The sequence below is a fragment of the Salmo trutta genome, chromosome 38 (assembly GCF_901001165.1).
Source record: "Salmo trutta chromosome 38, fSalTru1.1, whole genome shotgun sequence".
Taxonomy (NCBI): Eukaryota; Metazoa; Chordata; class Actinopteri; order Salmoniformes; family Salmonidae; genus Salmo; species Salmo trutta.
In genome coordinates, this window is record NC_042994.1 from 7,620,235 (window position 1) to 7,646,267 (window position 26,033).

At 45.0% G+C, this 26,033-nt stretch overlaps 2 protein-coding genes across 2 annotated transcripts; one reads left to right on the plus strand and one right to left on the minus strand.

Annotated features, from left to right (window-relative positions):
- Positions 1-1,824: 1,824 nt before the first annotated feature.
- On the minus strand, positions 1,825-14,538 carry LOC115178804 (protein transport protein Sec23A). Its single transcript, XM_029740130.1, has 17 exons — positions 14,359-14,538; positions 12,643-12,868; positions 12,155-12,212; positions 11,799-11,885; positions 11,103-11,339; positions 10,192-10,410; positions 8,749-8,907; positions 7,729-7,844; positions 7,000-7,204; positions 6,706-6,795; positions 6,378-6,484; positions 5,926-6,079; positions 5,463-5,540; positions 4,544-4,705; positions 3,951-4,037; positions 3,215-3,436; positions 1,825-2,942 (listed from the first exon to the last, which is right to left on the minus strand). The coding sequence occupies exons 2-17, from the start codon at positions 12,861-12,863 to the stop codon at positions 2,853-2,855; spliced, it is 2,292 nt and encodes a 763-aa protein (XP_029595990.1). The 5' UTR covers positions 12,864-12,868; positions 14,359-14,538; the 3' UTR covers positions 1,825-2,852.
- A 365-nt stretch (positions 14,539-14,903) lies between these two features.
- LOC115177931 (coiled-coil domain-containing protein 85A) lies at positions 14,904-21,286 on the plus strand. Its single transcript, XM_029738924.1, has 3 exons — positions 14,904-15,536; positions 16,635-17,787; positions 21,192-21,286. The coding sequence occupies exons 1-3, from the start codon at positions 15,300-15,302 to the stop codon at positions 21,284-21,286; spliced, it is 1,485 nt and encodes a 494-aa protein (XP_029594784.1). The 5' UTR covers positions 14,904-15,299.
- Positions 21,287-26,033: the final 4,747 nt, after the last annotated feature.

Sequence of the window (26,033 nt, forward strand, 5' to 3'; positions counted from 1 at the left end):
TCAAACTGTCTGATTGGGTGTGCAGGGCGCTTTAGAATCAGCTTCTAGAACAGTGTTTGTCACAGGCTGATTGTTGAGTTCAAATGAAATTGTATTTGTCACATGCACCGAATACAACCTTACAGTGAAATGCTTAGTTACAAGCCCCTAACCAACAATGCTTTAAGATGTTAAGAAAAAAATTGAAAATAAAAATAACAAATAATTAAACAGCAGCAGTAAAATAACAAGCAAGGCTATATACAAAGGGTACCGGTACAGAGTCAATGTGTGGAGGCACCGGTTAGTTGAGGTAATATGTACATGTAGGTAGAGTTAACTATGGATAGATTATAAACAGAGAGTAGCAGCAGCGTAAGAGAGGGGTCTGGGTAGCCCTTCAGGAGTCTTATGGCTTGGGAGTAGAAGCTGTTTAAGAAGTCTCTTGGACCTCGACTTGGCGCTCCGGTACCGCTTGCTGTGTGGAAGCAGAGAGAAGTCTATGACTACAGTGGCTGGAGTCTTTGACCATTTTTAGGGCCTTCCTCTGACACCGCCTGATACAGAGGTCCTGGATGTCAGGAAGCTTGGCCCCAGTGATGTGCTGTAGTGTCTTGCGGTCGGAGGCTGAGCAGTTGCCATACGAGGCAGTGATGCAACCAGTCAGGATGCTCTCGATGGTGCAGCTGTAGAACCTTCTGAGGATCCATACCAAATCTTTTTCGTTTCCTGATTGGGAATAGGCTTTGTCGTGTCCTCTTCACGACTGTCTTAGTGTGTTTGGACCATGTTAGTTTGTTGGTGATGTGCACACCAAGGAACTTGAAGCTCTCAACCTGTTCCACTACAGCCCTGTCGATGAGAATGGGGCTTGCTCAGTCCTCCTTTTCCTGTAGTCCACAATCATCTCCTTTGTCTTGATCACGTTGAGGGAGAGGTTGTTGTCCTGGCACCACACGACCAGGTCTCTGACCTCCTCCCTATAGGCTCTCATCGTTGTTGGTGATCAGTTGTGTTTTGATGTGATTGTGTATGGGGTTTTAATGTGCTGTGGGACATTGGCTGTGAGAGTGGAAATTGCAATTGTTTTTGTTGGATGTTTTTGTGCTAGTTATTTTTCCAACCTTGAATGCGGATCCATATTGCTCACTGCCCAGTGAAGCGACTGATTTGATCAAGTCCCTTTGAAGTAAATTACCAGGCTCCCGAGTGACGCAGCGGTCTAAGGCACTGCATCTTAGTGCAAAAGGCATCACTACAGCCCCTGGTCCGAATCCAGGCTGTATCACATCTGGCCGTGATTGGGATTCCCATAGGGTGGCGCACAATTGGCCCAGCGTCGTCCGGGTTTGGCAGGGGTAGGCTATCATTGTAAATAAGAATTTGTTCTTAACTTGCCTAGTTAAATAAAAGGATAAAAATAAAAAAATAAAAAATGAGGATGAGACGAACTAGCCAGACCATTAAGACCGGATACCAGGAAACACAGTCGATACAGAAATCAGGGGTCAGCTACACTATGAACCAGACAGCTGCCCTTTAACCCCTAGCTTATCTGTGTGAACGAGGATGTTCTCACCATAGAGATCCTATTAAATTACTAGAGGCCATGTCATAAACCCTCGAAGTTCCAGAATGCTAGTATTCTAATTCCTAATTCTATGGTTCACACTTTCACTAAAGGCTCGCTTGCCAGGGACAAAAATGTGAATATGGTGTCCGTCTACACAGACCAGAGAAATGGAAGGATGAATGATTCTCTGGCATTGCTGATCTATTTGACACATTTCTATGACATAGAAACCCATACAAAAACAATAATGAGGGAAACATAAAATACATATCTGGTGAATAAGGTTGTCTTGACATACTTTATATGCATAGCATTAAGAAACAAATCAGTCAGACTAAATCAATCAATTACGTTCCCTTTTTTACAGTAAGTACAAGTGTTAACATCAGGAACAGACTAGAGTAGGCGAGTGAAAGAATGATGATGGGTTTCGGGGTAAGTAGTACAAAATCCCAGATGGTGCGAAAACGGATATGTAGAAAAAGTAGTCAGTGGACTAGACTATGTAAAAGATGCGTTAGGAAAAAAATTGGGGTTTTGTTTAATACAATAATAATATTTTTCATTTCACAGGCTTTCTGTATTCAAAAGGAAAACAGTAGCACTACAAGGATAGAATGACAGTTTCATCAGAACATTATTTAAATTAATCATTATTTAGGGGAAATTTAATGGAAAAAATAAACTATAGGACGTTATCAAGCACATAAAAATATTTAAAGTGTCTCGAGCAGTAACCATAGACCAAACTACTACAGTAGCTACATGCCTTACCACAGACAGACAAACAAGTAAACCAATTATAATCATTAGCCAAATTAATTTTATAAAGGTGAGATGGAATGTAATAACTGTGATAAATATCCCCAAAAGGCTCAACTTAGGATGCCTGGTACCAGATCTGTTTGTGCTGTATAAGCCAACTCCTACGGTCATTGTCAAGGCATGAAAAACTGATCTGGGACCAGGCTACAACTGAGGTGCAGTAAGGCTTTTCCAGTATGGGGGAAGACGTTCATGTCAATCACAATTTTAGGGAAGCAAAATTCCGGAAACTTAAAGCATGAATGATAATAACTTAGAGGATTTGAAACCATCATAAGTCATACGTGGGGAAAGAAAATATTACTAGGTCCCTGTATTAATACAGGAATGTCTCTCTCTTTCCTTCTCATCCCTCTCTCCTTTCACATCCTTCACTTTGGTAGCCTCGTAAACCAGACGTATTGTGAAGTGAAATAGAACGGTGGGCATGTCGGTCTGGTTACGAGGCTATCACTTTGGTCCCGGGACTGGGAATTTAAGCGGCGCTCGACACGGCCAGCTTCTTCAAGTGGTCCATGAACACCTGTAGACTGACGTCGTCTGTGAGGATAGGCGCTCCGGTCTCCTAGAGAATGAGAAGAGACAGAAATGTGATGAGTATGGTGAAACACTAGAGTAAAGCTTTCTTCAGCTGGATCAGATTCAAAATGGCCAGCAGAATAGAGACAGATGGTACATGAAGCGCTACCACTTGTAAAACTAGAAAGAAAAATACAATTGATGAATCTCCAGCCTTGACATCACCTTTCTCCAAATCAAGTCCACAGCTGTTATTGTACATAAAAACTGGTTCTCAGTTTACGTTTTGAAGAATGAACGAATTGAACGTTGTATTACCTGTCCCCAGGAGTAGAGGTTGTTGTGTGTCTGGGAGGGGTTGACCTTGGACAGGAGGAAGCGGGCCTGGGACCCTCCGTGCTCTGTGTCGATGTACCGGGGCATGGGGAAGCGGGTCTGCAGGATTTCCTGGGCGTCATCCACGGGTGCTACCAGTAGATGCTTGAAGTTCTCGTACTCCGGCTGCTCCTGGTAACCCGCCTTACGCCACTGGGCGATGGTCTGGTGGAGAGATCCAGATACAACAGGGTTAATGTCATGGTAGGATGTTGTGTGTTGGTGTTAGTTGTATAGACCAGGGTTAGTTATGGTAGGATGTTGTGTGTTGGTGTTAGTTGTGCCAACTAATCTCTTTTTTGTCGTTTGTGAGAAAAATCTAACATGTTGAGAATAGAGAATAATAGGAAGGACACAGTGAATGATAGGACACAGTGAATGATAGGACACAGTGAATGATAGGACACAGTGATTGATAGGACACAGTGAAATCTACTAATATGTATCCCATTTCTTCAAACCCATCCCATCATGCAGGTACATACACACGTCTTGTTTCTTGTTGTAATATTGATAGTGATTTACATTGTGGTTTATGCTCTATATGACGATGTTCAGTTTGAGATGCTAGGAAATAATAAATGATTCTAATTATTATTACAGCACAGTAGTGGTGTTCCAGCTACTAATAGCTAGCATTAGACCACCAGCGCCGTTGTTTTCCTGTGTGACCTCTCACCTCTCCATGGTAGATGACCAGCTGGAAGAAGGTGTCCATGAGGAGGATGCGGTCTGGGAGAATACTGCCACTGTCCAGGAGAACAGGCTGTAGAACAGACAGGACACAACAGGATAAGTCTCACATCCAGTTTTTTAACAGAGAAAGCTAGTGTGGAACACATTGAGCATGTGAATATTTGACAAAACTAATTTGCCCTTAGGGAAATGTGACCCAATTATCTAATATATAGACTGGTTTCATAACATCAGAGTAGCTTGGAAAACAAATAACTAAGAAAGTTGATTAGAATTCAATTCAATATTTAATAATTGATTGGTCGCGTACACATTTTGCAGATGTTATTGCAGGTGCAGTGAAATGCTTATGTTTCTAGCTCCAACACTGCAGTAATACCTAACAATACACAAAAATGCTAACAATTTTAATTAAGAAATTAAGAAATATCAGTAAGAAATAACATTTACAAAAATACTGAAAGTTTTGTAGGAGCTAGAAAATGATCGTCCATGTCTTTCGGCACCATCTAGGACACTATATAGATAGAGTGTGTGACATTAGTGTGTGTCCATAGTATTTGGTAGGGGTCTGACCTCCGGCGGTCCGTGGAAAGAGTAGGAGTACAGGATGGGCTGGATCATGATGAGAGACTGGGTCAGGTCCTGCCGGACAAAGTGGTGTCTGTAGTAGGAACACTCATCTGGGCTGTTGTTGAACACCTGCAGGAACGGCGACCGGCGCAGGTGGAACATAAACTACAGGGAGGACAGACACATTATTCTAACCATTATAATGAAATATGCTTTTTTTCTTATCGAAAAATATATTTTTTGGATATTTGGGATATTGCTTCTAGCATCATCAAATGTTCCTGTACACATCCCACTGAGGTCAACTAAACTAAGTGAAAGTTATGAGTATCTGTGCAATGGGAATATTTAAGATGAATAAAGTTAACGTTCAGTTTAGAGTGATTAACACAATGTTTAGAATATTTAGATATTTTCCATTTCTGTAATAAACCTGATTTTTCAGTGTTCTGTTTGTGACACTCGGGTTGACGGCCACTAGACACAGTGCTGTGTGTTATGGATTCAACTCCTATCTGTTGACAGTGGTTGACGCCAGACTGGAGGTACAAAGACACACTATTGTGTGATTCTGTAGCAACTGACAAAGTCACTGCCTTTTGTTTCAACGTCATACAAGCCTCTGTCTGGTGTTAACAGTTGTCAGAGAAGGCCAATTACACACGTTTCTCTGCTTCTGTGCTGGGTGGTGTTCGGATACAGCCGTTGACTAGTTTTTCATGTACATATATCCCATTTGTACATATATCCTTATTTTTTGCTAAAGTTAGCGGTAAGCATGTATATACTCAAGTAATCATTCAGATCTCGACGAGCTAGTTAAATCTATTCCAGTTCTACTCTATTAGAAGGACTTGTATTGAAGGGCTCTTACTGAACAGCTCGTGTAGTTCCAGAGTGTACCACTAGGTGTCAGTCTTACCTGTGGGTAGAGTGAGAGGGACTCCGAGAGCTTGAAGGAGGTGGGGTCATCTTTGTTGAACTGACCGAACTTCTGACACTGTAACCAAGGAGACAAGACAAACGTCAGCGTCTTGAACTAAGGCATCAACACACACCTTAGGACTTCAGTTAAGTGGTGTTACTTTAGTTTAGGTAAAGAACAACTTCCGAACCGTCATAGGGGGATTTAAGCTGTCAAATATTATTCACGTCATACTGCTTGACATTCCAGACAACTCCTTTCTACATTCTTCTACAATGAATAAGAACAAGGAGACACAAGAATACAAAGGATTCTTCTATTCACAAATCACCCACAAGTCCTACATACATTCAGCTATGTGAAGAACAACAGGCTACTCTCTTGGAATAGCCAAGGTGGGACCAATGCCCAATGACATTACAAAGCCTGTCACACATTGGTCAGCCTAGCTGTCACTCACCAGGCGAATGAGCTGTCTGTCCAGCCAGCGCAGGACGTCCGGCCCCTCTTCCGACTCGGCCCTGAACACGCCCAGCCTGGCCATGATGACCGCCGACGCCTCCTGGTCGAAGGACGACTCGATGTGCTGGATCTGGGACTGGGCGTCGGCCCAACTGGATGGAGGGAGAAAGAGGGAGTGGACAGGTTAGGGGCAGGGCAAGACTGACGCACGTCCACCTCCAGTCATTTAACAGGATAGGGCGAATGTCAACATCCTCATTTGTACGGCCAATATTGACTTTGTGGTAACTCACTGCTTAAGGACAATGTGAGAAATGCGACGTGTACAAAATGCAGACTCTTGCAAATACGTAAGGGCTGTCAGCTCAGTCACACTTCCATCAAGAACGATGTAGCAGTTCTGCAAACTCACTTCCTGTTAACTATTTCAAAGCGAGAGAGAAGACTTACTTCCTGGCGACGGTGGTAACCCTGATCCTCCTCTGGGTGTTGGAGTGTTGGTACTGGGTGACAAACTGGACCGCTCCTCTACCACCCTGAGGGATTGGGGCGTTGTGCTGCACAGAGAAAGGTAACTACAGTAGTTAGGATAGGAGTACATTTCATATTGCTAAACATCCTGTTTGAATACTAAAAAACATGTCCTAAGTAATCACTGAGGTGAGAATGATGAATTGTCACGTTACATTGGTTTGGTCGACCCAAATCAATGACTACTTTGAGTAAGGATGAAATGAGGAACAAATGAGATGTGTTTGATCAAAGGGAGTGTGTTTACCTGATTGACGACCTCGAAGTACAAGGCCAACGTAGTGGAGGGACTGAGACTGCAGATTTTCCACTGGTTTGTTCCTCCAACACCTACCTCCTGTAACAGAGACAGAGCCATTGAAGTCAATGGAAAACATCTTCCCAATTCACTTCCAGAGGGGAAAATGCTATTAGAATATAAGGTTGAACAATTCCGTAAAACCTTCCTGAAATTCTGGAAAAGCTGGGCATTTTGGGACTGTTTCTGGATTATTATTTTTTTTAACCCTATTTGGATTCTGTATGGGCCTGAAAGACTCACGTTCTCTGATATACACGGTCCCTTAGCGTTGAGGGAGACACAGGGCCCGATGGCCCCCGATACCTTCAGCTCCCTGGACGTCTTGACTTCCAGCGTGCCTCCGAAGGCCATGCGGAACTCTCCGCTGTAGTCCTTACTGAAGACCCTCTGGAAGGTCTGCTTGAACAGAGAGGTGTTGAAGGAGTCGCCCATCGCTATGTGACCTCTGAGAGGAGGGGAACAGGGGAGGAGAATATTCAGCTGCATAATTCCATAAGTAACGCTGAATAAATCGAATACAAAACGAAAAGTCAATTTGAGCTAGTGAGGATGAAGTCTCTGGAAAAGTCATTCTATCGAATGTAGAGGTACGAAGGTATTTCTTCTTTAGATAAAATAAAAGCTTCAGTAGACAGTCCCATCACCAGGGACATGAGCTATTCAGGGTAACTATGGGAATCAGGATATAGGTCAGTCGTAGGTAGATGGGGATGTATAATAGACTAAGGAAAGGACCGTAGTAGATAGCGTGCCATAATTACCTAAGGGACTATGGCTGCGTTTAGACAGGCAGCCCATTCTGATCTTTTGACTAATCAGATCTGAAAAAGATCTGATGTGAAAAGATCTCAGGTGATTGATCAAAATACCAATCGTTGCAAAAAAATATCAGAATTGGGCTGCCTGTGTAAATGCTGTATATATATATATATATATATATATATCTCTCTATCTGAGACTGGTACTAACCCAGTGAGGTTGGATAAACATTTCATCTCTAGAAGTCCGGTCTGATCCAAGGCACAGGCGTAGATGTCAATACTGTGGCCGTTCACTGCCGCACGGTTCGCCAAGGCTTCGTAGTACTGAATAAAACAAAACAAGGGAACAGTTTGCAACATATACAAGCAGTGCTGTGTAGCACCTTGAGAACTCTTTGGAGCATCGGTGTCCATGAACATACCTCAACAGAAGAGGTATGAAGAGAGAAGAGAGCGCAAACTTGAGCGAAATATGTGACACATCGTGAGAGCTTGACGTGAGTGAAAGAAAATAATTAAGCTAAACTATATTAAGATAAAATTGCTTAAGTTGTTTCATCCATCTTAGCTCTAAAAACTAGCGTAGTCTTAAAGATGGAATCCGCAGTAGAGGGAAACAGTGCCACTAGCCGCCCCAACACCATTGTTATTGTTGCCGAGCTAAGGAGTGTCGCGCAGCATGGTAAAACAAAATTGCACCAGTGGAGGCTGCAAAGGGGAGGACGGCTCATAATAATGTCTGGAATGGAGAGAAGGGAACGGCATCAAACACATGGAAACCATTTGTTGATGTATTTGATACCATTCTACCTATAACGCTCCAGTCATTACCACGAGCCCGTCCTCCCCAATTAAGGTGCCACCAACCTCCTGTGAATTGCACCACATATTGTGTTCTATCGTGCGTGCAATGATGTCCGAGGAGAAAAATACGTGTTCGTTGTTTCCAGTAACTTCTGTTGTAATATCGCAAACGGACGTGGCAGTTCCACCAATTAAGGATTCCAGCTTTAACTCTAAAAACTAGCCCACTAAGGACAAACAGCTACAAAACAACGACTTTTACAAGATATAACCAACCCACATACAAGTTCTTTTTCACAGTGTCCATGTACAACACGGGCCAATAAAACTACCATTCTACGCTATCCATTCTACGCTATCCATTCTACGCTATCCATTCTACGCTATCATTCTACGCTATCCATTCTGTTATTCTTGGACTGACCTTGGTGGCTTTCTTCAGATGCCGTGCGTTGTCCTTGGTGATGTCATGCCAGGAGCGGATGGGGGTCTTGAGTTCGTCTCCCACCACCATACCGGGGCCCTGGGTGGGGGGTCCGCCCATGAACATCATCACACGGGCCCCCGTGTTGGGAAACGTACCCTGGGGGTGGAAAGATGGTGGCTATGCTCAGTATGATCAAGATTTTATTTATTTATTTGATTAATTCAACCATAAATATGGTATTTCTGACAGATGTGACTGCCGACACAGAAGCTGCCATTAGGTTATTGTAGTCTGGTATAACTGAATGTATTGGGAATATCCAGGTGAACAAAAACGGTAGCAATCGTTGATAACAGCAATCTAAATCACGTCGGTTTTACAAGTCGGAACAGGGAGACACCTCCAGAACAGAAGCAGAGAAAATGTCTAACGGTCTTCCTGTAACCCCTACATTCTAATCTCGCTGCGCCAATGTTCTGTAAACACCCGCTGAGAGGCTTGTAGGAAGTCACAACCTCAGCCGCTACAGAATCACAGTGTCCTGCGTCCTTGTACCTCCAGTCTGGCATCACCATCAACAGATATGACAACAATCCAGAACATTCACTATCAATTCTAGTGACCACCAACCCGTACACAAATGACTGTCCCAAACAGAACACTGGATATACTGTGTATTACATGAAGGGAAAACATACGCTAAGCATTGTGTTAATTACTCTTAACGGAATCATTTCCCCATTACAGTGACATAACATGCTGCCGTGTTTCAGCCCAAGTGATTTGACTGTGAAATTGTATGCAAATGCTCCCTCAGTCACGGTAAGGATTCACCAAACTACCGATATCCCTTCAAGAAACTCATTCCTATTAAGTTACCATACAGACCAGAGGCCGGTTTCCCAAAAGCACCTTAAGTCGAGGTTCATCATTACAACCATCAGAATGGATGAAGTTAAGACTTCAGATGATTTTCTCCAATCATTACATTATCAGTAGACATCAGCACCAGAGGAAAGGACAGCAGGGAACATAGCTGCTCTAACACGTACCTACAGCATGTTAGTTGTGTTCCCAGAGAGAGGAAGAGAGGATAGTGGAGAGATAGAGAGAGCAAAAAGAAAGAAGCTGACCTTTGACCTAAGAAAGTATGAGTGGTACTATTGGCAAACCTAACTGAAGAGATAATGTCAGTGTGTGTGTGTGAGTGAGTGAGTGAGTGAGTGAGTGAGTGAGTGAGTGAGTGAGAGTGAGAGTGAGAGAGAAAGAGTGAGAGTGTGAAAGGTTAGTTGAAACCTGTGACTTGTCAGAGAGGGTAAAGTTCAGTTGTCTTAAAGGTCAGTTGTCTATGTGGACTACATAGAATCAGGTTATTTGTACACTGCACAAAATGTGTACATAGGACTGTGTGTTTCTGTAAGTGTGTGTAGCTGTTATTACCTCCAGTAGGCCCACGGCGATGGACAGTGCTATTCCAGTAGACCGCAGTGGTCTCTTCCCCTGTAGTACAGGCCAGGGATCTCTCTGCAGCTCTCCCAACAGGTCTGTCAGGTTCATGTCTACCTTATGGACCGGCTGCAGGAACCTACAGGTGGCGGCTGGATCCTGAGGGGCCACGGGACGACCAGATGCCGCTGGGTTCGTCAGGCCTAGCATCTCCTGAAAGAGAGAAAGAGAGCTATGAGTTCTCATGGACTTTCAACAACGGTATTGTGGAATATTGCATGGCAGCCTAAGAGATATGCTTGTCCTGGCCAGTCTCCTGACTGTATTCTATATAGGCCTAACGCTCTGACTGTACACCATATCATATACAACACTGTATTTCAAAGTACCTCTGACAATGTTTTGGAATATTACATGACAGACTAAGGGAGTGCTCCCTGTCGGCTGTATTCTGTATAGGCCTAACGCTCTGTTTCTGGCTGTTAGGACCCTAGGGCTTTTTTTTCTGTATGGAACACTACCCCTGTAGTGGCATAGACCCATTCTATGTCATTCAGTGGCACCTGGCTGTCTTTGACCTGTATCCTGTCCCCATTCTACTGTTTTATTGTCATTTCATTTCCAATTGATACAAGGACACCTAGACATGATCATATGACAAACGACCACAACAAAGATCCTATTCTATTTCTATGGACAAAGCAGACTGTGACCTAGATCAGGGGTCTCAAACATACGACCCTCGAGCCAAATGCGGTCCGTGAAAGAATTAATGCGGCCCGTGGTTGTCGTCATAAATATAGCCTACAGTCATCTTAGTACAACTAATCCAGACCTTTTCCCAAAACTAATGAATAGATTTTCAAGACTACTTGCCTTTCCGTATGTAACAGTTACTGACTGACCTGGATCTGCTTGGAGGAAAGCTCCTTGGTTCCTCTGAACACGTAGCTCTTTGCAATGCCCTCGCAGCTCAGCTCGTGGACCTGCACCATGCGTCCGAAGGTGATGAGGCCTACCAGGGCGTTGGGGGGCAGCAGGGACAGGGACATCTGCAGGGACTCCTTCAAGGCCTGCAGGTCCTCCTCCTCCAGACACGTGTCCACCACGTACAGGAAGATGAGCGGGGTTGGGGGGCCGCGCTACATTGGTGGCAGAGATGGGATTGGAGAGGTTATTTTACAGAAACAAAAGTGCTGGGTCTTTAGTTTTGAGTTGACATGGTTTTTCTATGTTGCAGTGTTTTGAGTTCTTCCACGTTGGGATGGTGTCACATGACATGTGATACACTTTGTGGTCAAGTGACTTTTGTAACCCGATGTCACTTTGTAAATTGACAACGTCCATTACAATAAACAGCAAAGACGAAGACCGTCTAAAAAAATGATGAACTTAAAAGTGATGGTAATGTCATGTGGTGTGTACATTTTCCAGTACATTCTTTGTGGCTGGTAACTCAACTTGACGATTAAAGAAACATTCATATTTGATGAAGCAATTTTGTGGGTTGAGACGTACAACTACAAAGCCAGGCGCGTGTACAGAACATAGTGTCTATGTGCAAAGTTCAGTGATCTCTAGGTAGAACTTTACGTGTTTACCTGCACCATGTACTCAATGGTTGAGAACTGTGGCATGAGCTCAGCCGGCTGGTTTACGTCCGATATGCCGGCGTATGACGGGGGGAACTGTGAAAGAGAGAACGAGAAGACAAAACTGGTTAGCAAGCAGCTTCACCTGCTAAAGGAATGTAGATGGGCCACTTTAAAGATATTCCTATTACCACCAGCTGTGTTCCTTTGTGGAATATGACTAGTATAAACACAGGAATGTAGGTAGGCCGCCTACAGATATGGCTCTTATTATAGGTCTAAATGGTACATTATGCGCCTCGGTATTCTATGGTGGAATAGTGTTTGGGCCTACAGCTCAGTTTAGTCCATTGTGGTGTACTCACTGGGTTTCTTTGGAAGCAGAAGTTGCACGCCCATATTTTGGCTCGGTAGTCAACTTGGCTACAAAGGGGGGGAAAAGACAGAGCTACTTGTATACAGTGTACAGCAGCAGTCAAACAGACCTGTCACCTAGCCTAAGGCTTTTAGCGCTTCTAGAGCGTTTGTACATTGGATTGTTAAGGTGTGGATAGGGTTGATCCACCACACCTGTCCCTGAGTGATATAGCTACACCTAAGCATTCCTAAAGATATTAAAAACTTAGTTGGTAATCCCTTTCTTCTCCTACTCTTCACCCGAGATGTAAGTTCTCAGAAGAATAAAATGCTGAAGATGAAAACAAAGAGATGCCATGCAAGTCGCTGGACATAGCTTAGCTTTTAGCTAAGTGCTTGTAAAAACGTCAACAAAGCAAACACTCAACAAGCAACCATTAAGAACACTCACTCAGGCTAAAACAACAACATTCACCTCCACTACTCAAATACTCACCATAGCGGGTTTAGTACGGCCTTGCAGTTGGCCCTGCTACAGAGGACCGGTTCGTACTGCACCGGCGGCAGGTCTGGCCTCTCCTTGAGTGGGGTGAAGAGGCATGAGACAGGCACTACCAGCCGGGTAGCTTCCAGCCTGCTCGAGGGCCACAGGTTCCAGCTAAAACGCACGCCGTCCCGATCCTCATTCTGTTGGATAAACTCCTGGTATGTCGCCATGGCAACTTCAACGGGGAAAAAAGTGAAGAGATTCTTAAACTCGTCTGGTTAAATAAAGGTTAAATAAATAAATAAATAAATATGGAGAGAAGTTAGTCCGATAGCTAAACTAGCTCTAGCTAAGGACAGGTAGTCTGTCTTAGCTTCTCTGAGAGCTGTTTGAGTCTGGAGTTCGGTGTGAGCTACTCTCACTTTTCACTCTTGTCATGGCTTTGTTCCAAGTTCATAGGTGGAGGCCTATGTGGAATTATGGATGACGATGATGTTCGTCATCAAAACCTGGTTGGCATGTTTTGATACTTAAGAATCCCTGAGCTAATTTTGAATCCTACGCAAATATTGGTCACACCTATTTCAACTATGTAACATTTCAGGGACGAGTGAGACTTGGGCTTATATGCCTCGGTAGGTATGAACGGCAGTAACCAGATGCCTTAGATTTCCATAGCTTTGGAAGTCCAGACATATGCTGCGTTTTGCACAATCATGTGACATGTACATTTTTAGAATCTGATCTTATCTAGAAATGAGAAATACACAAAAAATGTAACAAATTGTCTGATGATGGCATTGAAACATCTGACATGAAAAGAAAAGGGGACCTTTTGAGTTCAATGGAAAAGCATTAAAACTGCAATTCGGTAAAAATACAGGCATGTCACATGATTGCACAAAACACAGGGCCCTAGTTATGGAATGTTATGGAACGTTTCCTTGTAATGTAATGTTATGGAACAGACCACCACCACTTGATGGTGTTCTGACACACTTATCAAGACAGAACGGTCTGTTCCAAACCATAGTTCACTTCAGCTATCAATTCAGACATGAACACGCACCTCTCCACTCTGCATCAAACAACTCTACCAGGTGATTGACAGCTGACCTACAGGACCTTTAACTCGAAGTAGCATCGATCCATTGATTACACAACTGAGTGCTTACATGGACAGACTAAAAACGGTCTCTTCTAGCTATGCTATATACTGGCACATCTTAGCTATTACTGGCCATTACTAGGAACCAAATGATGATCATCTTGGCAACATTTAGTTACAAGTATGTTGTAGTAGTTAAATGGTTAGACAGGTGTCACAAATCACATTTTAGGATCTCGTCCCTGGTAGAGATGCCTTCCTGAAAGGAGGCGGATGCTCGTAGCAGCAACAAGCTAGTTCGCGACAGGTTCTAGTTGACGTTAGCTAGAAAAATTGAAATCTTAGGTAACGTTAGCTAACGTCAGTTAGCATTTTATCAAATTCCGTGACTGTTTCTAAAGTCAATCTGCCATCGACATATGATAACTTGATATAAAACACGATCATACAAGTTAAATTAACCATACAGATGTTAACTAGGCTAGCCTTGCTAACGGACTACCCCGGTTTTTAGTCGGCTTTTTTCCTGGACTAACCACCAAGGAAACGCAAACAGAATGGCCTACCTAGACACTTTTCATCAAATTGATGCAGGCAGATCAGACGGAGAACCATACCTTTTATACAGATCCGGTTAGAAATCCAGACGAAGGTAAATCAATATTAGACTAAATAAATCGGATCGGATCAGCATTTAGGTGATAAATACCGATGAGCAAACAGAATGAGAGAGCGAAGAATCTGAGGGGGCAACTCCCGGCCGGTGTTCCTCTACCTCCGTAGAATGACGTGTTACTACATATTCTGGCCCTAGTGTCCATGACGTCGAATACAAGCACGCACACGAGGATCATGGGAAATGAAGTCCTGAATTTAGTATAGGACTATAATAAAGATGACGAAATGCTGTAGCCCGTGGCTTTTGATCTGTAGATGGCGCTGGGTACCAAAGCATACCCATCACACCCGCATCATTTGATGGAGACACTTGGATGGAGAGAGAGTGAGAGAAAGAGAGAGAGAGAGAGAAAGAGAGAGAGAGAGAGAGAGGAGGTTCTGCTCGTCACTGCAGTCACGCTCTCTCCCTCTATTCACGCGCAGTGCACTTGCCTGGCGATGCTACAGCGGTTCCTCCTCCCTTATGTATTGGACTGTACAGCTACAAGAGGCGGGAGGTGCGCATCAGCTACCCGCCGAAGCTCTCTCCACTTCAGGACGGAAGAGACTAAATATGGATGCATTCAGGTGCAAACTTGCATGAACTAAAAAATAGTCCATGCGGGGGTTTCGGGATGTTAGATAGCTGCACATAGCCTTTTCTGGGGCTATATTTCACTGTTGGACGAGGGAGTCGGCGGAGTCCTCAGCTGTTGCATTTGGGGGCTGAAGTGTTCCGAGCACAGAGAGAGGTCAGGCAACTATGCGATTTGATTTCGAACGGTAATTCCGGATCAGATTGACTTGTGCGACTGATGCGAGCGGAGGTTGACTGTCTGTGCCCTCTGAGTTGTATTTCAAGCCTGTTGTCGCCGGTATTCCCGACAACGGAACCGTAGGGATGGAAAAAGCTAGTCAGCCACAGCTTTCGCTGTCCATAACGAAGAGTGAAAGTCCAGCGGAGGACATCTCAAATATACCGGACGAGGACCTTCTCAAGTGGACCAAAGAGGATTTGGTGTGGCGGCTCCGGCGGTCTGAAGCCGATAAAATGAGCGTGATACTGGACCACAGCAATCTGATCCGCGAGGTCAATCGCAGCCTCCAGCTGCACTTGAACGAGATAAGGGGGCTGAAGGTGAGGAATGGGCGCGCACGGCATTTCTAAAACGATGAGATCATAGTTAACGGCGGGGAGGCCGCACTGGCGCACCTGAGCGCGCACAGCATGAGAGGGTGTTCGGGGTTGAGTTTGCGCTTTCTTTAAAGGGTGCCGCTGTCCACATGATGAAATGGAGGCAGGATGTATATGAGTTAATTTCATTTTACAAGATCCCTCTCCCTGTGCATGTATCTGTGAGCGTGCATGTGCCTACTTGTGTGTGCATCCATCATCTTACATCAGAAAGCATAGCGAGAAGGCATCTGGGCTGAATGTCAAGCATCATCATTCTCCTCTCTTTCTCACTCACCTGTTGTCTTTAATCTCCTTTGCAATAGCTTTGGTGTGTAGGCCTGTGGCACAACCTTGATGCTTGCTCTTGGTATATCATCAACAAATTCTACTAGGCTACAAGAGTAAACCTATTTAACCTAGAATACTCATTCAACTCCCCAAATCTATGACTTCTCTCTCCCAAATCTTATTTGGTGCAGTGTAACTAGCAATAATAATCCTGGCATAATCTTATTATTTCTCCAAGCTACATATACTTGACGTAACATCCTCCTTCAATACTCGGAGCGTCATTAAAATGAGATGGGAGCGACTGAGACGAAGCACATGGGGATGGAGGAAGGATCCTTGGCTGCTTCAGAGAGCAGACCCACAAGCCCAGCTCGAAGCACCATGGTACCTTATTAAACTACACGTGCTGGAGGGTCTGAGGAGTATGTTATTATGGATAATTAGAGGAGGTGGAAAACTTTGGGCAAAGATGCCATCATGTTGCAAATGAGAGAGACAGAGGTATGTTCTGGCCTGGTGCTTTGCTTGCCCTCCCTCCCTGGCTCCCTCTCTCAGCTCACTCACAGCCAACATTTTCACATCCATATGTATGTAATACAGAGGTTTATGAGCAGCTGAATTTCATTTTTATTTGACTCTGTCTTTGATTGACATATTAAAGCGAGGTTCCCTCGAATAAGAGATTTCTATCTCAGTAGGACCTAGCTAAGAGTGAATGAATAAAATAGCACTAATGAACACTTCTCACCTCTCATCTCCTCTCCTCAGGACATCAACCAGAAACTACAGGAGGACAACCGGGAGCTGAGGGACCTGTGTTGCTTCCTGGATGACGACCGTCAGAAGGGCAAGCGGGTGTCCAGGGAGTGGCAGCGACTGGGGCGCTACAGTGCCTCCATCATGAGGAAGGAGGTGACGTTGTACCTTCAGAAGCTCAAGGAGCTGGAGGTGCGGCAGGACGAGGTGGTCCGGGAGAACCTGGATCTCAAAGAACTCTGTTTGTTACTTGACGAGGAGAAAGGAGGAGGTGGTGGAGGGGTGGGGGTTGGTGGAGGAGGAGGAGGAGGAGGGGGGGGAGGTTGTGTGGTGGGGGTGGCAGGAGGGTGTAGGAATTCGATCGATAGCCAGAGTAGTTTGTTGCTGGTCCCCGGGACAGGGTTGTTGATGAGGGACGTGGGGGATGGGAGTAGTACGTCTAGCGCGGGGAGCGCCGACAGCTCCGATCACCCCCACCACAAGCAGCTCCACCTGGCTACACAAGCCGGTAGCCTCGGGGGCGGTGGAACTGGAAGCCCGGAGCATCTCCAAAAGCCCCGGGCTGGCAGTGTGAGTGGAGAACGTGAGATCCCCTCCAGCCCTGAACCTCCTCATCCTCAGGGCAGGCACCGTAGCACCAGCCTGGAGTATCCGTACACCATGCCCCAGCTCTGCCGGCCCCGCTGCGGCTCCATCTCTGTGCCCGACCACACCCGCTCCATGCGGGGGCTCAGCCCCGAGAAGTACGGCCGCAACGTGGGACGCCGGAGCCCCGAGTCCCAGCACCCATCCACCAAGCACCACCACCTCCACGGCTCCGACCTGCTTCTCTCCCAGAAACAGCAGCACCTCCTGGGGTCGGGTCAGGGCGGCAGCGCCGGGGAGCTCTACCAGAGGCACCACAGGGGGAGCATCGGGGGTGGTAGCTGCTGTGGAAGCCCCGAGCCCAGACAGGCACATCTAGGGTTGGGGACGCCAGAGCACCAGCACCATGAGAAGGGCTGTGTGATGTCGGCTGGGGGCAGTCCAGAGACTCACAGGCACCAGTATAGTGGGAGTCCAGACCACATGAAGTTCGGCAGCCCTGGGAGAGAGGTACAGAAGAGACCGGCCACCGCTGAAGAGCTGTCACCGCATCACAGAAGCATCTACAACGGTATGAACGGTAGGTGTTATAAGACTGGTATAAGACTGTTATATGACTGTTACAAGGACTGTTATAAGGCGACTATAAGAATACAGGGGTAAATTGAGATTTCAAAGAAGTACTCATTCACATACAAACATTACGCACGCACGCACGCGCACACACGCACACAGACAGACAGACAGACAGACAGACTACAGTCCCCCCAAACACATATACCAGGGAAGTACTGTAATCTGAAATTCAGAAAGTAAACTGAAATCCTAATTAAATAATTGAATAAAGGGCATTTATTTTCAATGACTTTTCAAGAAATGAAAAACTAGAAAGATATATATTTCGAAAGGTTTTACATTTCTGAATTTTAAATTGAAATCACTTCCTGAATTGACTGGCTTCAATTTAAATGGACCCCAACCCTGACACATACAGACCCTTATACACTGACTGTACAAAACATTAAGAACACCTGCTCTTTCCGTTACATACAGTAGACTGACCAGGTGAATCCAGTTGAAAGCTATGATCCCTTATTGATGTCACTTGTTAAATCCACTTCAGTCAGTGTAGATGAAGGGGAGGAGACAGGTTAAATAAGGGTTTTTAAACCTTGAGACAATTGAGACATGGATTGTGTACTGTATGTGTGCCATTCAGAGGATGAATGGGAAACACAAAATATAAAAATTCCTTTAAACAGGGTATGGTAATAGATGCCAGGCACACCGGTTTGTGTCAAGAACTGCAACGCTGCTGGGTTTTTCACTCTCAAAAGTTTCCTGTGTGTATCAAGATTTGTCCACCACCCAAAGGACATCCAGCCAACTTGACACAACTGTGGGAAGCATTGGAGTCAACATGGGCCAGCATCCCTGTCGAACGCTTTCGATACCTTGTAGAGTCCATGCCCCGACAAGTTGAGGTGTTCTGATTTCAAAGGGGGAGTGGGGGGGGAGTGCAACACAATATTAGGAAGGTGTTCCTAATGTTTATTATACTCAGTGTACATTTCTATACTGTATGCGCACATCACATATACCTCTGCAGACAGTCAGTACCAAAAACATCTACATTTTTCATTAGCTATGTGGTGCATAAAAGTAATTTAATAAAGGTTTGCTCAGAGAAATAGAGACAGAGAACAAGAAAGAGATTGAGAGATGTAGTGAACTGATGTAATTAAATTAGAAAAACTGACAAGAACTCCCCGTTGCTGTGATTAGAATCCATTAGATTTGTATAACCATATCTCTGGAGGTATTGGATGAGAATTGAAGGGTGCTGGGAATAGAGGCTTGATATGAATGAGGTTGAATGAAGCTTGGATGTTTCTAATGGAATCCAAGGCGGCTCCAAATCAACTGCACTTAAAGGCACACTGAGGTGTAGGGTATAGTGTAGTAAGACGTTCTCGTAATAAGTAATTCCCCTAACTTCCCCTCCCACCTCCTTTGTCGCCTCCACTTCAACTGTTCCACTAACATACTTCCTCGTTCTGCCAAATCTGCGGTGGTTTCCACCCATCTCATTGGGAGATCCGCAGGTCTTAGGGTGTCAGGGAGAGAATATCAAAGTACCCCCTTGGCTGGTGTTTGAATACCCCATGGTGGCTGATAAGGATTTCTCTAGCTGAGGTAAAAGTGCTGAGTGGCTCTGCTTGGCAGAGAGAGGAAGATAGGGATGAAGAGGACAGAGGGGTAGCGAGAGAGAGAGAAAGGGGAGAGAGAGAAGCCACAGGACATTTTCCGCAAGGTGAAATATTTGCCTTACTTTGCAATATAGAGCAAAACATATAATACGTATGCTACGGTTCTATCTACATTTTAGTAAACTAACCACTGTCCCCAAAATAGGCTAATAACTAGAAGTAGTTTCTACAAAGTTTGCCTTACTTTGCAATATGGACCTAACCATATGATAGATCCGTACAATCTAGATTAGAAGAACTAACTACTGCTCAAGAATACGCAGGACTGAAGTAGAAGTGCACATGTTTGACTAGTTTTGAACTTTCATTTGCCTTACTTTGTAAAATGGAGGAAAATGCATAGGCATAGAACTATTTTATCTAGATTAGACCAACTAATGCCCAAATAAAGCCTAGACTAGTAGTAATAGTAGTAGTAGCAGTAGTAGTAATAGTAGCAGCAGTTATAGTACAAATAGTAATAGCAGTAGTAGCAGTAGCAGTAATAGCAGTAGCAGTAGTAGTAGCAGTAGTAGTAGTAATAGTTGTTGTAGTAGCAGCAGTAGTATTAGTAGTAGTAGTAGTAGTAGTAGCAGCAGTAGTATTAGTAGTAGTAGCTACAGTAGCAGTAGTAGTAGTAGCAGTAGTAGTAGTAACAGTAGTAGTAGTAGCAGCAGTAGTAGCAGTAGTAGCAGTAGCAGCAGCAGCAGCAGTAGTAGTAGTAGTAGTAGTAGTAGTAGTAGCTGTAGTAGTAGTAGTAGTAGTAGTAGCAGCAGCAGCAGCAGTAGTAGTAGTAGTAGTAGTAGTAGCAGTAGTAGTAGTAGTAGTAGTAGTAGTAGCAGCAGTAGTAGTAGTAGTAGCAGCAGTAGTAGTAGTAGTAGTAGCAGTAGTAGTAGTAGTAGTAGTAGCAGTAGTAGTAGTAGTAGTAGCAGCAGCTGCAGCAGCAGCAGTAGTAGTAGTAGTAGTAGTAGCAGTAGCAGTAGTAGTAGTAGTAGTAGTAGCAGCAGTAGTAGTAGTAGCAGTAGTAGTAGTAGTAGTAGTAGCAGCAGCAGCAGCAGTAGTAGTAGTAGCAGGCAGCAGCAGTAGTAGTAGCAGTAGTAGTAGTAGTAGTAGTAGCAGCAGTAGTAGTAGTAGTAGTAGTAGCAGGCAGCAGCAGTAGTAGTAGCAGTAGTAGTAGTAGTAGTAGTAGTAGTAGTAGGAGTAGCAGCAGCAGTAGTAGTAGCAGTAGTCGTAGTAGTAGCAGTGTTGTACACCCCAGGAGTTTGGTGGCACCTTAATTGGGGAGGACAGGCTCGTGGTAATTGTGGGAGCGGTATCAGTGGAATGGTATCAAATACATCAAACACATGGTTTCCTCCCCTCAGCAGCCTACATTGTTGTACACATCCTCCACTGGTTTTGAAATCTAATTTGTCTAACTTTGTAATGTGGCGCAAGAACATAGAACCATACTGTCTAGATTAGATTCATATTACTTTGCCAATAGGCATTTTAGGCAGGCTAGCTAATAGCAGTGTAGAACGTTTTCTACTCATTTAGAATTCTCCATGGATTTTGAAGGATTAGGTTTAAAGCACAACTTTGAATTGGATTATGTGTTTGGATAGTATTAGCTGACTGCAGTTGGGCACTCAGTAGTACAGTATGTACTGTGTGTGTGTCTGTGTCTGTGTGTTTCTGTGCGCGTGTGTGTAAGTGTGTGTCTGTGTCTGCGTCTGTGTCTTTGTGTGGACAGATGCGGCGGCTGTGTACAGAATATTACCACCACCAGTCTTAGTGACAGCGAGCGTCCGGTCATTTGTCACTGTCTGTCCCCAGGTCATTGTCTGAGGGCCACAGTATAACCACTGACCTGAGGGTCACAGTATACCCACTGACCTGAGGACCACAGTATACCCATTGATTTGAGGGCCACAGTATACACACTGACCTGAGGGCCACAGTATACCCACTGACCTGAGGGCCACAGTATATCCACTGACATGAGGGCCACATTATACCCACTAACCTGAGGGCCACAGTATACCCACTGACCTGAGGGCCACAGTATACCCACTGACCTGAGGACCACAGTATATCCACTGACATGAGGGCCACATTATACCCACTAACCTGAGGGCCACAGTATACCCACTGACCTGAGGGCCACATTATACCCACTAACCTGAGGGCCACAGTATACCCACTAACCTGAGGGCCACAGTATACCCACTGACCTGAGGGCCACAGTATACCCACTGACCTGAGGGCCACAGTGACTCCTATATAATAACGTCTGTTTCTGTCCATCATTTATATCACCTCCTGTTTTCTGTACGTCATGGAGACTTTACCATAGTCATACAATCAAGAGTTTTGTGTTGCTCCTGAGGGACAGTCATTTTCTGCATGTCACCTCTTCTCTTCATAATGAACAATAGCCTAGGCTCTATATTCCACATTCAGAAAAGGAAGTGTGTATATATATATATATATACATTTTGCTGCAGTGGACTATGTCACGATGGTTACTCTGAAACTCAATCCTGAGGTGGTCTATGACCAGTACCTCCTGACCATGTGATCTGATCAGGACACACTCTGGGCCAGGTTATACGGGCCTGGTTATGAACTATAACTAAGATCTCTTGTTTTTTTACACAATGATGTTTATTGTCATGAGTCTTGTCATGAGATTTACCCTTAAATAGGCCAGCTGCAAAGTCAATATTGGCTATATTGTAAAAGGTTCTGAAAACAAAAATGTGCTTTTTGGTCTTAATTTAAGGTTAGGGTTAGGCATTAGGGTTAGCAATGTGGTTAGGGTTAAGGTTAGGTTTAAAATCAGATTTTATGACTTCATGGCTGTGCCAGCTAGTGACCACTCTGCAGAACTGCCTCCAGAAGAATATTCATGACGAAAAATGTTAACCTGCTGTTTTTACAGTGCTCTTTAAATGCCACTCACGATATTACTTCTGAAAATCTATCTGTAATGGAAGGCTATCTGAAACACCTTTGTTACAACACTACAAAGGATGGGTTGGAAAAGTCTAGATAGTAACGGCTGGCAGTGTTAGAGCCTCATTATGTTCATGTACGTCAGTCTCTTCCTGCTGCCAAAAAACACAGAACAAACCTTTTTGGAGGGTGGAATTAATTGTGTGTATGTGTTAATGTGTGTGTGTTCTGTGATGATGTGGTGTACTCCAGCCTGAGTGTGTGTGTGTTTTTGTGACGATTGAGTGGTGTACTCCAGCCGCCATGGGATTATCCTCTAAGCGGTTTACACAACATTATTTCATTTTTTTTAAGTGTGTGTGTCCGGTCTCTGCTGCCACAGTCCACACACTCACGCATGTGCGTGGGCAAACACATACACCCATGTAGACACGCACACACACACTTTACAACAAGCCAACCGGCCATGCAAACAAACGGTGAAAGTCTAAATGCAATCCCATTTAAATTGTGGAATCTGGGCTGGGTGAAATCCCAAATGAAAACACAACAGGCATTGACCTAGACAGCTCTTTTAATGCTCTCATCTGTTGTTGCTTATTTTAGGACGTTGTCTAAATCACAGCCAGCCGCTGTTGTGTGTGTGTGTGTGTGTGTGTGTGTGTGTGTGTGTGTGTGTGTGTGTGTGTGTGTGTGTGTGTGTGTGTGTGTGTGTGTGTGTGTGTGTGTGCGTGTGCATGTGTGTGTGGGCTTGTGTGTGTGCATGTGTGTGTGTGTGTGTGTGTGTTTACAGTGTCAAAAAAATAAATCCTCACAAAAAACAAGCAGGTTCTTACTAGTGCCTATTAAAATGAGATTGATGCCCCAACCTTCTTTTATTTGTGTTGTCACAACATTGTCACATGGTAGTGTCATTATAAACAACCTTCTCACAACCTATTTGCAACGTTGTGACAACTTCATTTGTTAGTAGGGGCGAATATTATTTATATCTCAGAGCATTGGAATGATAATTCAATTCAATGATATAGTAGTCAATCATCAACCTGGGTTGAATTCGCTACTCACCAAACGGGCGAAAAATGGGTGAAACAGGGAGGGACAGCCTGAACATGTCCAATAGGAAGCTTGTTTTTGTTTTCTGTTGCAAAACCTTTTGTTACGGTGTATCCTAATGAATTATGACCCTGATGTAGCCTACCACCAGACATCTCAGACAGAATGACTTTGCAGTATCACATTCAGTATGTGGATTGACATGCAGCATAGGATAGTGCTGGCGGGTCTTCTCCATCCATTAAAGGACAGATAAGTCTGCGGCTAAATCGTGTTTTCTTCCTTGGTAATCACATGTTCTGGATATTGGCTTAAGCTGCTCAGATGATCAGGAGAGAAAGGCTGTGGGAGAAAAGGGTTACAGTGGATGCATTCAAAATAGCACCCTCTTCCCTATATAGTGCACAATGGGCCCTGAGTAATCAAATCAAATCAAATTGTATTTGTCATACGCGCAGGTGTAGACCTTACAGTGAAATGCTAACTTACAAGCCCTTAACCAACAATGCAGTTTTAAGAAAACCCCTAAAAAAGTAGGAGATAAGAATAACAAATAATTAAAGAGCAGCACTAAATAACAATAGTGGGGCTCTATACAGGGTGTACCTGTACAGAGTCAATGTGTCAATGTCCGGGGGCACTGGTGTCGAGGTAATTGAGGTACTTATGTACATGTAGGTAGAGCTATTAAAGTGGCTATGCATAGATAATAACAGAGAGTAGCAGGAGTGTGGGAGTGGGGGGGGGGCAATGCAAATAGTCTGGGTAGCCATTTGATTAGCTGTTCAGGAGTCTTATGGCTTGGGGTAGAAGCTGTTAAGAAGCCTCTTGGACCTAGACTTGGCGCTCAGGTACCGCTTGCCGTGCGGTAGCAGAGAGAGAATTTTTAGGGCCTTCCTCTGACACCGCCTGGTATAGAGGTCCTTAAAACAAGTCAAAATGAGGCTCAGTCGTATGTGTGGCCTCCATGTGCCTGTATGACCTCCCTACAACGCCTGGGCATGCTCCTGATGAGGTGGCGGATGTTCTCCTGAGGGATCTCCTCCCAGACCTGGACTAAAGCATCCGCCAACTCCTGGGCAGTCTGTGGTGCAACGTGGCGTTGGTGGATGGAGCGAGACATGATGTCCCAGATGTACTCAATTGGATTCAGGTCTGGGGAACGGGCGGGCCAGTCCATAGCATGTATGCCTTCCTCTTGCAGGAACTGCTGACACACTCCAGCCAAATGAAGTCTAGCATTGTCTTGCATTAGGAGGAATCCAGGGCCAACCGCACCAGCATATGGTCTCACAAGGGGTCTGAGGATCTCATCTCGGTACCTAATGGCAGTCAGGCTACCTCTGGCGAGCACATGGAGGGCTGTGCGGCCCCCCAAAGAAATGCCACCCCACACCATGACTGACCCACCGCCAAACCGGTCATGCTGGAGGATGTTGCAGGCAGCAGAACGTCCTCCACGGCGTCTCCAGACTCTGTCACGTCTGTCACATGTGCTCAGTGTGAACCTGCTTTCATCTGTGAAGAGCACAGGGTGCCAGTGGCGAATTTGCCAATCTTGGTGTTCTCTGGCAAATGCCAAACTTCCTGCACGGTGTTGGGCTGTAAGCACAACCCCCACCTGTGGACGTCGGGCCCTCATACCACCCTCATGGAGTCTGTTTCTGACCGTTTGAGCAGACACATGCACATTTGTGGCCTGCTGGAGGTCATTTTGCAGGGCTCTGGCAGTGCTCCTCCTGCTCCTCCTTGCACAAAGGCGGAGGTAGCGGTCCTGCTGCTGGGTTGTTGCCCTCCTACGGCCTCCTCCACGTCTCCTGATGTACTGGCCTGTCTCCTGGTAGCGCCTCCATGCTCTGGACACTACGCTGACAGACACAGCAAACCTTCTTGCCACAGCTCGCATTGATGTGCCATCCTGGATGAGCTGCACTACCTGAGCCACTTGTGTGGGTTGTAGACTCCGTCTCATGCTACCACTAGAGTGAAACCACCGCCAGCATTCAAAAGTGACCAAAACATCAGCCAGGAAGCATAGGAACTGAGAAGTGGTCTGTGGTCACCACCTGCAGAACCACTCCTTTATTGGGGGTGTCTTGCTTATTGCCTATAATTTCCACCTGTTGTCTATTCCATTTGCACAACAGCATGTGAAATGTATTGTCAATCAGTGTTGCTTCCTAAGTGGACAGTTTGATTTCACAGAAGTGTGATTGACTTGGAGTTACATTGTGTTGTTTAAGTGTTCCCTTTATTTTTTGGAGCAGTGTATTTTGAAGGGAAAGTCCAGATATCGTGATCTTTACAGATTAAAACCAGGCATTTCTTAGTTAAAGGCCTCAACTTTCACCTTCACACCACTGCCCTGTGGTCAGTAGTGGAAGGGACCAACTCCAAGCATTTGCTCCCAGGCCTCAGCACAAGCTCCTGAGATATGTGATATGTGACAACTGTTCCAGAGTCAGGCCTGGGCCATTGACAAGCAATCTCATTCCAGTGACAGAGAGAATAGACAGTCAGTGTCCTCCCCTGGTCTTCTCTCTCCCCCGTTGTGGCGTGCCAGTGAGAGATGGACCAGTGG